Raw genomic sequence first — 12104 nt, forward strand, 5'->3', positions numbered from 1 at the left:
GCTTAGATGAGGTGTCACAAACAATAAAAATAAACAAACAAAAAAACCCCCACACTTACTGGTTTTCCTGATGACCCCACAGACGTACAGAAACATAAAGATGGTTAAAAGGGCAAGAGATCTAAGAAGAAATGCTGAGAAGCAGCTGGATCCAGAAAACGAACGCATTACTTGCTAGGTATAACAATACCGATTCAGCCACTTGATTTCTGTCCACTGCTAGGAGAAAATACTTACCCACAAAACTAACATAATTTCTGTACCCAAGCCAAATCCTTCTGAGACTGCCAGAAGTCAACATAATAAAGAGGAGAAATACTGGGAACACTTTTAGATGGGCTGCTGCCACTTGAAATAGTGTCACTTGGACTTGCCATGAACAGAAAGAGGGAATTTAAAACTAGGCCACCTGCTGATAATCTGTGCGCTAATTAGTCCATTATCCCTACTGAAAGAGAATACTAATTTAGTGTAAATAAGGCCAGTGCCTTTCAGAAGGGACTTTTATGAAACTTGTGTACCTGCACACGCATCATCTGACTTCAGCCTTTCACCTTTGTTTGTGTTGATGCTGGAAAGGATAACCTACTCATTAGTCTTGACACATTGTTTTTTCTTCACATTTCCTTCAAAATAGGCAGGAACTGATTGCTCTGTCCATGTTTCCAAGTATCTTCTAAGGTCTACTGCAAACAAGGTACTAATAACTGCCCTGACCAGCAAGGAATTCTCCAAATTACAGTCCTACATCCCCCTCTGCCCTGATGAAAATCAAGCGCCAGAAAAATAAACGTTCTGCATGACAACATAGACAGCTTATACTACAGGATTACTTTCTAGTGTTTTTTAAACTATTGGGTAAACAGAAATGCTGCAGGGCTTTCTGCTTTGTTTTTCCATTTTCCCCGCTCTGCGTCGCCCTTCAGTGCGGCTGTGGCTTTGTTACCTTGGAAACCTCCATAGGCTGGAGCGTGATTGGGCGTACTGTGACATTACCGACTGTCAGCCAGGGGTGCACGGATGCCCATGCAACAATAAATACAGAAAATGAGAGGCTATTTACGTATTTTATTGATAGCACGGAATGCACAAATGCTGTTCAGAGGCAGAACAGCCACCAGAGCTGGCTAGCTTAGTCAATGGGAAATTTGAAAATAGTTCCAATTATGTAAGTATATATTTATATTAAGTTACTTGAGAAGAAACGGCTTTTGGAGATTATTTCTAAAAATGTAGATGGCAGCAGCTTCTCTTGGTTGACATGAAGTGCATATGCTGTAAGAGATGAGGTGACCTAGAAGGGCAAACAGACTTCTCTGGACATGGCAGCCCTTGCTCATTGAATGTGTCATCTGCAGCTGACTTCCACATGGTGCCCAACTTGTCGAAATCACTTGAGAACTTTATTGGAAACGAGCTAAATCATATTCCCTAACAAATGTTAAGTGGGAACTTACAATACGAGAAAAGGAAAATCAGTTAGACTGTAGCAAGCAGCTTGGAAGACCAGAGCATCGCCAGCATTCAGCACTGACTGATAACGGGTGCAATCTGTGAGGATGTTACCTCCTGAAAACAGTTTTTCGAGACCAAAAAGATGCATGAGAACAAGCAAACATACAACACCCTCCCCTACCGCCCAGTAAAACTGCTCTTCCATGGCTGGATGACACTGCAGATATATTATCAAGTTTCTGCACGTGGTGAACACCAAATTTCTTCAGATCGTCTGTCCAGTGCTTTGTCCACTTGACTCATTATCTAAAAGCCTATTATTATTAATCATTTAGAAATTACACTTTTAGCACTCTCTTGCTCCATACCTGCCAATTAAACTACTTTAACCTCATTAACAGTACTGGTGCTTGGCTTTCATGACATGGAGTAAGTTAACCACTTGATTTATGAATTTTAGAGTACTGCTTGGTCTGCTAGATTTTCTCGTCATTTCTCTCTTGTTCTCCTCTTCAGGAGGGAGCTCAGAGGAAGGCTCCCAGGCAGCTGTGTTGTAAATGCAGTCAGTCAGCCTGAGAGTTTCTCACAAACTTCTTCTTCATGTTTAGTAAACCCCACGAGACTTGAAGCCAGCGAGCTCCCTTCTTTTCCATGTAAAATCTTGACACCTCAGGCAATAGGGGTAAAACTGAGAAGCAACAAGATGACACGTGGGTTGAAAGCAAAAGCACAGTTTTTGGCCTTGCCTGCCCTTACATGAATTGTATTAAGTGAAATTTGAGATCCACACAAAGATGTATTAGAGGAAAACAGCATCAAGACCCACCCCCCCCCCCTTTGCTGGAAAGAACCAAATGTTTGGAGCTCTTATATAAAAAAGATACCTTTAACTTTTCATATAATAGGAAACACCCTTCCCTGCTAAAAGAGATGGAGACTCTGAAATTCTCAGAAAACAGCTTGTCTGTTAAGATATCCTTTGAGAACAGAAACCAAAAGAACAGAAAAGACAAACAGGAAGAGCTAATAGGTACACAAATATTTGAAAACAGAGCGGTCAAACATCTACAGCCACCTCTGCTCCCCTCCACCCTCACCTCCTGTCTATACCAGCCAACGTAAACAGCATTTTCAGGCTGATCAAAAGGCAGCATCTCCTCTTGCTACCTCTACTGGGAGCCTATTAACATTTCATGCCTAAAAGCACTCCCCACAAAAAAAAAAAAAAAGCAAGCATCAAAGACATTATACAGAAGGGCTGCATATCTAAACCCCAAGGAAAAACAGGAGGCACATTTTGTTCACATACTCACATGCACAAACAGATTCACGAAAACACAAGAATCTCAACTGAGACCTTCAGGCTTGACAGCAATACACAGTAAATAAATAATCTTAATAATAGCATGAGAAAACAAAACAAACCCCACTTTCTTCTATGTTGCACGAACAGTGCATATAGAAGGCAGTAATGACACCCTGTAAGACAACTTCTGCGCATTACCAGGAAATACCACATGGGGCATTGAAATTAATGTCAGAAGGTGCTAGAGCTAAATTCATGATCATGCTCAGCGAACTGTTTTAATGACAGGTTTAATGCTGGGTTGTTACAGTGACATGACCAAAGCACTGTGGGTTTAATCTGGAGGTAACACTTGTGCCTCGCACAAACAGCAGCTCCAGCTACACCAAGGAAAGCTGCCGACACGCTGGGTCGGCCATAGGGCAGCGCAAAGCAGCAGGCTGTCCGTGGTAATTAACAGGAGGTGAGAGCCAGGTAGCCAGGAAAAGCAGCTGTAGCTGCAGGTGCAGAAAAGCTACAGATGAAAACTGTCATCTTCTTTCACTACTTGCTGCTCCTTGATTTATTCTTGCTGGAAGGGTCAGGGTTGGAGTGGTTTGGCCCACTGCTCGCTTCTTGTGCTGTCAGCTCAGATTCGTTAGGCTGTCAGCTGACAACACACAATTTGAGAGACAGATTTACCTTTCTGTACGTCCCTTGAAGTCTGCCTATTCACCCATGGCCACTGTTGGGCTTCTGCAGACCATAATCACTTTACTCCTTCTTAAAGGGGACGTGAGACAGAAGATAGGGCACAGCCAAAGGTATAATGCTGGCATACAACCACCTTCCTTGGAGAGCAGAGTCTGAAAGCAACCCGAGATCCTTTAGTGCTAGCTTAATGTTGTGGACTGGAGTGTTTCGAAACCCGAATGCTGGGCTCTCACAGCAAGTGCTGTCCCTGGCAGGTTACTCATTCTCCGCTTACTCCCCCTGTAGCACAGGCAGCAGTTATCACCACAGAAGACCAAACTTCCAAAGCTTAGTGTTTGCTGCAGCTGTCTAAAAAAGGCACTGTGAAAACTTCAAAGCACATCCCATACTTCAGTCACTGCAGCCGTCCAGACCGTGTCCAGGCAGTAGCTGCAGCCAGCTGGTTGTTTTGCAGCACATACTTGTTTGCCCAAAAGCACTCCGTCTTTGCAGTCTATGTGCAGAAGGGGATGTGCAGCTCCTTACCAGAGAGGTCAGCACACGCTGACTGACTGGTTGCGTTTGCCTTTCCGTGTAACACTGGAAAACTGTGAATATCTGCCAAGGACAGATCTGGAATCTGCCCTGGCTTGGTCCTGCTTGTGATTCCCTCTTGGGACATTTTAATTTTAAAATGTGATGTGAACAGCCTGAGGAATAGGACATTTTAAAGTCACCAAGACAGACAAATAATGACAACAGTATGAGGCAGGCATGGGAATGGCATTTCAAAGACTCTCCAGGATTCGGGGGGAAAATTGCTAAGCACTTGGCAAGGCAAAGGCAAACACTTACCTCTGACTCTGAAACTTCTAAGGGCTTCTCATTCAGGCCCAAGCCCTCGGTCAGCACGGCTCCATTGTACTTGTTGCAGATATCCTCATCAGAGTAGTGCAGCCCTCCCGGGCTTGGGCGAGGAGGAGACCTAGGAAACATAGCAGGTCAGTGTATGGGATATTGTTTTTTCTCTGAAACGATACAGTTAAAGAGACAATTAAATCATGCTTAGAAGCTAGTGTCACAGCCTAGGGCAGTGACTTGGGCAGTAAAGTCCTCCCTAGATCCTCCAGAAAACAGTCTCATTTTGCCCATATAACAGCTGCCTGAACCTAGATGAAAAGCCACTTCCAGGAGCGTGGTGTTCCAAGCTTCTTACCTGGTTCCATTTTTCTTTGAGAAGGTGCTCTTGATGTTTAGGTGTCTGCTGTTGAGCTCCAGGGCAGTGAAGCCTCCGTTATCTAAGGTGACCGACTCTTCCACATTGGAGATGGTTTTACCTGGAGCCAGGCAACGAAAAATTCAGCTGAAACATGGGTATTTTTCCCCCAAGTACAACTGTAAGGAGTCACTAACTTCCCCTTCTTTACGTTTTATGACATTATTATTATTTTTGAAAATCTCTTTACCTTTGTTACTGGCAAATGAGTACAAAGTGGAAGAAAGGAGCATATCAGGAGTGCAAAAAGGCAGAAGGAGCCAAAAGAGGGGATTAAAGGAGTCATGGAGGGGATGTGTTTCATTTGGAGGTATCTAAAATAATGCAGATGAACTGTGCTCCACATGTGCTTTTTCTTGTCTTTTGACTATGAACGGAATACAGGTGAGTAATTCAGGTAGCCATTGAAGATGCCCTAAACCAGGTGACATGAATCCCATTTTTGCTGATGGAAAGAAAGCAAGACAAAGTAAAACTAGGAAATGCAAAAAAAAATAAAAAATAAAAAAATGGGGTGACAAGAAGGCAGCAAAGCAAGAGAAAGGGTCAGTGGGCAGCAAACAGGAAAAAGATGTCAGAGCTGTAATGAGGATAAGACATAGGCGTGAGACATCACCAGACAAGGTAAGGCAGGGAAAAGGACAGGGGACTGGCAGAAGAGGGAAAATACAGCAAAGTATACTTTTTTTTTTTTTTGTGATCAAATATAGCAAGAGCTTATTCTCTCCCATGCTCTTCTTTATAATCCCAAAGGTATGAGCTCAGCTAGTGTCCTGGGGAGAAAGACCGGTTGCACATTGCCACTTTGCAGCAGACAGGTACTTTATCCTCAACTTCAATTTCAATGCTACATTAAGACTCAGTGTGAACGCTGATATCTGACAGTACAGGTCAGACCTGTCTTTTCATGTCTGTCCCCCAAACACAGAGCAAAACTAAGAAGATGAGCGATTTCCTATGAGCTATGCATACAAATATGTAATAGCATTAACTTGGTAAAATGCCGTGGTATTCTTTCATCTCATATCCCATGGGACTAAAATCTGATTTTCTAACGCTTTTTAGAAGTGAATTATAAAGAAAGAAAAGATCTTCTCTTTGGGACTGGATTGCTAAATACTGCCTGGAAGATTCTTTCAAGACTCCTTCATTACATTAATCCTTTAGAATGGGCAGTGCGAAGACTCATCCACCTGATCCTACTCATTAATGTGCCTTTTTGGCACCTTCTAGCAGCAGAGCAATTTCTTGCTGGAGGTGGAGAAGGCTATCTGAGAATTAACACACATGAACAACTCTTCCATGTAAGAAGAAGAAAAGGTTAAAAACAATATTCAGTGCTCCAGAACAAGGTGCTTTGAAAGGGGACTCTTAACATTCCTAGTTACAGAGCAGGTAGTTCCTGTTTCCTTTCAAGAAGGAGACTGGTAAAAATTGTAAGTAAAGGAAAATTCAAAGCTAGATGCTCATGGTGCCTTAAAGTCTAACAGGTCCAGATAACAAAGACTTCTAGCTCCTTGGTCCCAGCCCAATAACTGTAGCTTGGCTTAGGGAATGAACGTGAGATGCTGGGCACCCTATTTAATGTGAAAGAGTTATGATATAGTCCTCATGCATACAGGCATAGGATATTTGCACTAGGTATGGATATGGAAAAGCAGAACCCTTCTTCTCCCCCTCTATCAGGGAATGACAACTAAGCTAAATAAAGACTCAGCTTATTCATTTTTTGTGGTCTGCCAAGCATTTGACCCAGACTTCTTGGCTTTTGCTACAGTCCCCGGGACTTCCAGATGCTGTCCTGTCCAAGCCCATGGCTGGTTAACTTCCAAAACCTGATAAGATCCAGCACTCTTTGCCCAGTAAAGCTATGGGCAAAAGCCATTTCTACCAAATTAGATAGTAAAAATATCCAAGTCTTCTGCCAAACAAAATACCTATAAAGAGAGTCCATGCTGTTGAAATCACAGATTCAAAGGGAGGACATTTCTAATTCCTGCAGCTCTTGAGAGTACGTGTACAGCGCAGAGATGATGTCTTACCTGTGCTGCAGTTCTTGTACTTCTTGCTCTGGCCATGCAGGACCAATGCAAACACCACCAACAGGATCAGGATCAGACTTGAGAGTGCCATCACCAGCAGAAACCACCACTCCTCATAGAAAGGGGCTTCTGTTTGTGCTGAAAGAGCAAAAGACAAACAACTCCTTATGCTCCTTCAGAATTTGCCCTTCTTCCCCACAGTGAGCGACATCCATAACAGTGCTCAGGACAGAGGTGTTCAAAGAAGATAACCTAGCCCACTTGAAAATAAGACCCTCAGAAAGCTTTCTGACACTTCTAGATCGCAGAGAGAACAGGAGCATACGACAGCTCCAACATCTCCAGGAGCATCTCTCACACTTGGAGCAGCGCTGCAGAATCCCTTAGCTAAGAAGCAGTTATCACCAAGTGAAGGTAAGAAGGTTTCTTCCCACAGCCCAGCACACCTGTATTTCTCAGCTACTGTGGTATGCTTAATACTCCCTGGGTCAAAAGAGCCACTAATATACTTGTCATGACCCATGGCTACTCCACCTTTTAAGAGGCTTGCCTTGCCAAAATGCTGCTCAATGGCTCTTTGAAAAATACAGCTAGTGCCAGGGAACAAAGTACATTCGAGTCATTACCTCCGTAGTTTAAACCCCAAATTCCAACATTCACTCCTGTTCTATACGGTATCGTCAGTGACTTAAGCCAAGCCCAACATGCGGCACGTTGACATTAATTCAGTTCCCTGAATTTTGTGTTATCTCAAGTCATTTCATTCCATTTGACCTCAATTGGAGGCACAAAATGATACTAACTTCCTTTTTCTAGAGTTATCTTGCCACTCTGGTTTGAAGTAGTAAGTACTATTATTTTTTTTTCAGTGATATTCTCTTTGTCAGCATCCCTCAGCTCTGAGAAAAAGTGCTGCCACTGTAGCACAAATCAGCAGTTGTATATTATTTCCCTGTAGTCTGTAAGGTAGGAGAACACCCAGTAAGAGTGGGTGATGCCAGGAGACCAGCTTCAACCAAAATCCTCATTATCACTGAACCCAGGCACTCTTTTTCCCCTCACTGTCCTGGACCCTGGATCTAAAAACGTCTGTTGTAAGCCCTACGATATGGGCTTAAATTTGTTCCAGATCACTGGGTGTTCTGTAGCAGTGAAAAGTAGCCACTATCTTTCTTTTCTAGGAGGCCAGTCCAGGCCAACAAAGACCTAAAGGCAAACTGCACAAGCCATGCTGGGCTGAGCAGATTCAGTGCAATTTATACCTCCCTGTGCTAGCTGAAGTGGTCAGCCTAAAATGCTGTATACTTTTACAACTGTGAATCTCAATGGAAACCTCTTACTTTCATGCAGCAATTTGAGATGAACACTGAAGCATCAAAAGGAGGTGAATTAAATAGTTCTGTTCAAGCGGAGAACTTACAAACAAGCGGTTTATTTATAAAAAGCATCAGAAGGAGCTGCATGCCTGGCTTCAAGGGAATAATGTCTTCCGGGAAAGGAAAGACTGACATGATTACTGACCCTTTACATTGTGTTACAGCCTCTGTGAAACCACAGATAGGAAAAACACTGACTCTTGGTGTTTGAAGTAGGGTGTCTATGCCCTTGTCCTGAAGGAGAAAAGGAAGGGTAGCACTCACACTGAAATCCATAGACAGCTCTCACAGGTTAAGTGGTTAATTGTGTAAGGACAAATGCAGCCGTGATGGCGATAGCAGCATTTGCTACTCCAGCCTGCTGGGTAATCGCTGAGTGGTGTTTATGCTTTTCACTCGAGAAGCAGAGATAAAAGCCACTCCAGAGACTGGATCATTGCCAGGTTCTCGGGACTCTCCAGAACTTTGAATCACAAAGACGTTTTATCAGGTTCTTTTATTCCTCGTCTGTCTTTGCTGACACAGCAAGGATGAGACCTGTTGCTCAAAAGCAATCTGGAGTACAACCCTCTCTGCAAGGGTAACAGGAGAACTGAGAAAAACTTTTACAAGGGCGAGCTTCCCACTTCACAAGAAGCCATTGAACTCGAGCTGTCCAAACATGGCAAAGCTGAGTGGAATTTGCTTTTCAAGGTATGGAAGCTCCTTCAAAAAATCACAATGCTGGTTTGTTCAAAGGGACTCTGGAAGCATACTTGGGCCATAGCCCTGTTTACTGGGAATAACCACAACAGAGCAGGTGGGTGGGAGAGTCCGTGAGCACCACCAACAAGCTGTTGTGATGAAGGGAGACTGGAGGTATCACAATATGCTGGAATTACCAGCACAGAGGATATCATGAATAATTTCGGGAAACTATACTTCTACATTCTTGAGCGCTAAATACAAAATAACACAGAAATTGCTTATCACAGAACCTTGGGAACAGAGAAGAAAGGAGAGTAAACAAAACAACATACGAGGAGAGGAGGAAGAAGAAAAAGCAAACACATCGTAGACTTTGTAAATTAGTCTTAGGCAAGAAATCTTATATGTAAACACTCACAAACTTCCTGAGAAGGTTGTCAAGCTTAAAAATGGCACATGACTATTTTTTCCCTTGAGAGTAAAGTATACTGTAATAACACTGCTTTTGTCTTAAAATAAGTGAAAACAAGCTGGTCTTGATGATTTATTGTAACAAGAGAAACTTTGTTTTTTTCTCCTCCGCTCCCAGTAAGAAATTCCATTGGAAAAGGTAACAAAAAGCTTGATTACCTGATACTGCCACAGAGGGAGCGCTTGGTTCTCCATAGCCAATTTCATTGACAGCCACCACCCGAAATTCATAGGTCACACCCTGTTTGAGTCTGTCCAGGCTGACTGTGTAGGAGGTTGCGCTGCGAGGGATGTCCTTCACAAACATGTCCCACAGTCCTTCATCTGGAAAAGCAGCAAGGAAAGGAACAGCATTAACTGTGTGACTTGGCACTTCCTTCTGCTCATGGAAAATAATTGTCATTAATTGTGTGCTTTAACCACAGGCAGTGGACATGCTTACCCGAAGGCTGCTCAGTGATACACACAAATGTCAGATTGCCCTGCAAGACCCCATCTGTAAAAGGATTTACTCGTGACGGGGGTCTTACAACAGCCCAGATGGAAGAGTGCTCCGCTAAAATCTGCAGCAGCACCCATGGTGACCTAAGCTGGCTAGAGCAGCTGCCAGCCATCTGGGTCCCTCCTGACCAGGTATGGTCGCTGCATCTGCATGCCTGTTAGTTGACAGAGCAACTAAGCCCACAGCAACCTGGTACTTTAATGAGTCCTAACTGCACGGGTTTTGCCTGCTTTTTACATTGCAAAACTGACTTCACTATCCCAGTGCATAGGTTAGGTTTGCAAACAAATGTCAGATTTGGGTCTTGGCAGGAAGCACCGTGGCCTTGCATGAACTGGTGCCTGGTGGACTGGTGCCACTGGCGTGCTGCTTGCTTCACAATATCAATATAGAGACATCCTTTTGCATGGGCTGGACTGCAGCATGGCACAGCCCACAGAGAGAGGCAGCAGGCACTGCACTTCTGTGCCATGCATTTTTAAGCAGGAACGAGTTTTTGTTTGTATTATAAAGCTCTAAAAGTTGCTGGAAACACAATGCCTTCTGCATAACTGATGAGAGTGTTTCAGTAGGGTAATCTCAATTCTCAACAGCCATACTGACATTTATCCTGATGTGCATCCTGACGAGGCACCGTTCCGGTCTCTGATCCATATGCGTAATCTTATATTCACTTGACTTCAATGGAAAGAATTTTCAACAAGATGGATGCTGTTACCAGTAAGAAGAAAACCAACTATAATTAAAGATGCCAGTCAATAATTTTGAGTGCAGGAATCAAACATTAATCTAAACGGACTGCTTTTCTATAACAACTGGTGCCCAGCACTTCCACCGACAAAATGGCTGTGTACACAAGGTGCCAAACTATCGGCTAGCCTAAGCCAGCACAGCTCTTAAGGATCTGACCTGATCAGGCTTCTACTTTTAGTTATCAAAGCTGTTCAAGCAATGCTTATTTTTCTCTGTATGTCCCACAGCAATAGAAGTACAGTGATAACCTCTGCACAGATACTACTGCAGCGCAGGAGCCACCTGCTTTGAAAGAAAGCCCTCTGCACTGTGAGACTCAAGCATCAACATGACTTCTGTAGCTTGAGGTGTTATCAAGGTAACAATAAAGCCAGAGCCGGCAGCACTACCCTTAGCGACTTCTGCTGCTGCGGCAGTGAAGGCCAGAGTCTGTTCTCATTTGCTTTGCATTTACCTGCATGTAAACTAATTGAAGTCACTGCAGCAATTCTGAAACTGTGCTGGTGTAACAGAGCAAAATTTGGCCCTCCGCCTACTTCTGTGCAACAGGGAACAAAAGCAAAGATGGATTGATTAACACTGCAGGTGCATTTCCATGTGAATGTTTTAACTTTGGCATCAGTAAATATTGGCTCTGTAATTTGTAACGTGCTGCACGTCTAGCAACACACACATTGACTAACAGCCCCCAAACTACATCTTTTCTGATCATGAGGTTTGGCAGTCTCAGTGGATGCAAAAAGCAAGCTGAAATGTTATTGTTCCAGCTACATTGAGAAATACCGAAGAACAATAAAATAGGTAATTTTTCTGTCATGCTTAAAATTCAGACCAATACATTATTCACCAGCATGATCAGAGTATAATGAAGTTATCATAATGTACCATTGTTATGTATTAGTTGGATATTACAATGGCTATAAAACAAGAGATAAAATATTGACTTCCCTTTTACAGGGCAATAGATGGCTAGATTATTTCTACCGCATAAACGTACAATGTAGTAAAAAGGGGGCTGGGGATTTAGTTTCTCCGAAAAGGGTGGAGTGAGGGATGCATTTTCCAAGTTGGATTGTTGCAACCACCAATACTAAGAAGAAGCATCTCAGACTATAAAATATTGCCATAATTGCTAGAATTGCCTGAGCTTTCATAAACACATTTGTAAACAGCAATAAGAGAATTTGAGCCCATTGTGAATTGTCTGAAAAGCAATTTGTTTGCATTGAAAGACGCTTAAATGGGGGAAGAAGAGGCAACAGTAGAAATGAATGTTCAACGCTCATTGCAACAAACACAACTGTACACACACACTTTCTTGCTCATTTTCTCAAACCTATCAGGGTGCACAGTGCAGAATATCCAACAGACCAAGGAAGTGTAAATTTAACCACTTGGTAAAGCTTGCAATAACTTGGTAAAACTACCCTTGAGAAGTTAGTGTGACATTTCTACCTCTCTGCCCCCTTGGCTATGGTGGTGACGGTGTGAGACAAGGACGGCTGCTGGTGGATGTTTCGTCAGGGGGATTCCTGCCTCATGGGGACTCAGAGGTGCTCCAGCT

The 12104-nt window shown here is 43.2% G+C and overlaps 1 protein-coding gene across 6 annotated transcripts in view; it reads right to left on the reverse strand.

Annotated features, from left to right (window-relative positions):
* Nucleotides 1–12104, reverse strand: part of SDK1 (sidekick cell adhesion molecule 1) — a 393312-nt gene that overhangs the window by 8600 nt on the left and 372608 nt on the right. For all 6 annotated transcript variants that reach the window (XM_048061197.2, XM_048061189.2, XM_048061203.2 and 3 more), the window contains 4 exons: nucleotides 9445–9609; nucleotides 6752–6889; nucleotides 4650–4770; nucleotides 4289–4418 (listed from right to left, as the gene is read on the reverse strand). In XM_048061197.2, the coding sequence (XP_047917154.2) occupies nucleotides 4289–4418; nucleotides 4650–4770; nucleotides 6752–6889; nucleotides 9445–9609 (554 nt within the window). The remainder of the gene's footprint in view (nucleotides 1–4288; nucleotides 4419–4649; nucleotides 4771–6751; nucleotides 6890–9444; nucleotides 9610–12104) is intronic.

The sequence above is a fragment of the Anser cygnoides genome, chromosome 15 (genome assembly GCF_040182565.1).
Source record: "Anser cygnoides isolate HZ-2024a breed goose chromosome 15, Taihu_goose_T2T_genome, whole genome shotgun sequence".
NCBI classification, from domain to species: Eukaryota; Metazoa; Chordata; class Aves; order Anseriformes; family Anatidae; genus Anser; species Anser cygnoides.